We start from the raw sequence: 2,114 nt of genomic DNA, 5'->3' as shown, positions 1-2,114 counted from the left end.
AAAAAAAAAAAAAAAAAAAAGAATAGGGAAAAACATCTACCTAAACGGTGGTTGTCCCTAAAAAACTGGAAACATCTGAAATGCTCTATTTATATTATTCCTGGGAGCTTATAGCCCATTATTTTTACTTTTTTTTTTTTTTTAATTCAGAAGACTAGAACAGAAGTTAAATTTTACAAACTTTTGATCACAATGCTTTTGCCCATTCTGTCTTGTCCTTAGCCCTGGTGACATGTGCTGATCCTCCTGCTTTTAGTTCTAAATGGTTCTGAATAGCTTTAAAAGATGAATAAGAAAAAAGATTAAGCTCTTTTGAGGCTAGAGGGCTCATATGGAGACCTAAAACCCTTCATTTCCAGACTTGGTCAGGCACATACATGGTAAATTACAATCAGTCATAGGAATTACATAAAGATAATGAGGCCCAACTGAAACCAAGTTTCAGTCTGCCTTACCTTTACCCGTCCTTGAGAGCAGTGGTCCAGGAGAATGAGGCAGTCTGTGGCCTCCTGTAGCAGGGCACTCTTAACAGACTCAGGTGTAAGGTTTGGATCCCTTGCTACATCACATATCAGTTTCAAGAGAGCCTTCAGTAAGACCACAAGTCTGCAGGAAACTCTGGAACCAAAAAGAAAAGCTATGTTCTTACTGTAAACCTAGATATTAAAATTGAAAGAGACTTCAAAGACTGTCAAGTGGAAAACCCTCATTTCATAAATTAAGGAACTTGGGTCAAAGTTAAATGAAAAAAAACCTAAAAACAGAACCAAAGACAGCCTCTAGATTTCTTACCCTCAAGTCTCCTGTTAGCATACTGCACACACACACACACACACACACACACACACCCTCTGCCACACTGCTCTCTCCCTTCCAGAAGCTTGGTTCTACTGTAAGCAACAGCTCCTTCATGGGCTGAGAAGGGGAAACCAGGATCTCCCCTAATCAAGGGCCTATACTTTTATTTTTCAACTCTATAATAAACTGAACTATGCTTGGAGAGAGCTCTCAATCCTTTAACTTTAATGCCATCTTAGGCCTGCAAGTTGAAGACAGAGTAGGGGAAATGAGCTTGGCTTCTGGGACTTAGTGTCAAGTTGAATTTTCTGTCATTTAATTTCAGATCCTAGCTCATCAGTGAAATCCAGCCTACATACTTGTAACTATTAACCTTTCTAAACTATAAACCTTTCTACTATTGCCTTGGTAAAGTTCTGGAAATGGACGATGCTAGTGATTGCACAATATTGTGACTGTACTTAATGCCACTGAACTGTACACTTTAAAATGTAAAATGTGTATGTATTTTTACCACAATAAAAAAAAAACCCTAAAAAAACCTTAATGAAAGGTGGAAAATAATTTAACTTACAATGTGAAAACACAATGTGAAATGTACAATAAATCATATTTATGGACAGATGCATGACTGGGAGAAAAAAGTGTTCATCTCTTTATCTAGATACTCCTCATTTTCCTATGGTTTGGGTGCCTCTCAGCCCTCCATCTGTTATTCAACTTATAAATGGCTCTATTTTCCATTTCCCATGCTCTACCCCCTCATACCCATATTCCTTTTCTACCTCCCTGCATTTAATTCACTCTCCCTTCTTGGAATCTTAGTCTCTGCTCTTTAAAGACCTGACAATCTGATTCAACTTTATTCATCCATTGATTCATTATCTTCCAGTTCATTCATTCTTCAAATATTTGTATACCTAATACCAGGTACTGAGCATACTTTGAGAGAACATAATAGATGTGGTTTTCCGTTATCCTGGAGTTTATAATTCAGTAGGGACAAAGATAGTAAACAAATGCAACCTAGTCACCAATATGACTAAGGGAAAGGTTGTCATGGGAGAATGTTACTCTGGATTCCTTGCACATTTATAAGGAAGTGAGAGAATATGGTCCAGAATAGATACTATATGTTGTTGGGGCACTGGATTCTCTGGCTCAATTCAACTTTCAGCTATCCAAGAGATGCTTCTGCTGACTCAACAGTTTGGGTTCCAGTTCTTGACACCTACCTCAACCCAGAGTTGGAATGATTTCCAAACAAGTATATCCTACATTAGTATTCTTTTACTATGATATATATATATATATAT

The 2,114-nt window shown here is 37.3% G+C and overlaps 1 protein-coding gene across 1 annotated transcript in view; it reads right to left on the bottom strand.

Moving 5' to 3' along the window:
* TTI2 (TELO2 interacting protein 2) overlaps positions 1–2,114 on the bottom strand; it is a 20,413-nt gene that overhangs the window by 1,201 nt on the left and 17,098 nt on the right. The window contains exon 7 of the mRNA XM_011976365.1: positions 456–618. Within this exon, the coding sequence (XP_011831755.1) occupies positions 456–618 (163 nt within the window). The remainder of the gene's footprint in view (positions 1–455; positions 619–2,114) is intronic.

Source organism: Mandrillus leucophaeus, unplaced genomic scaffold, assembly GCF_000951045.1.
Source record: "Mandrillus leucophaeus isolate KB7577 unplaced genomic scaffold, Mleu.le_1.0 Scaffold1645, whole genome shotgun sequence".
In the NCBI taxonomy this organism is placed as follows: Eukaryota; Metazoa; Chordata; class Mammalia; order Primates; family Cercopithecidae; genus Mandrillus; species Mandrillus leucophaeus.
This window is presented reverse-complemented; position numbering and strand designations above follow the sequence as displayed.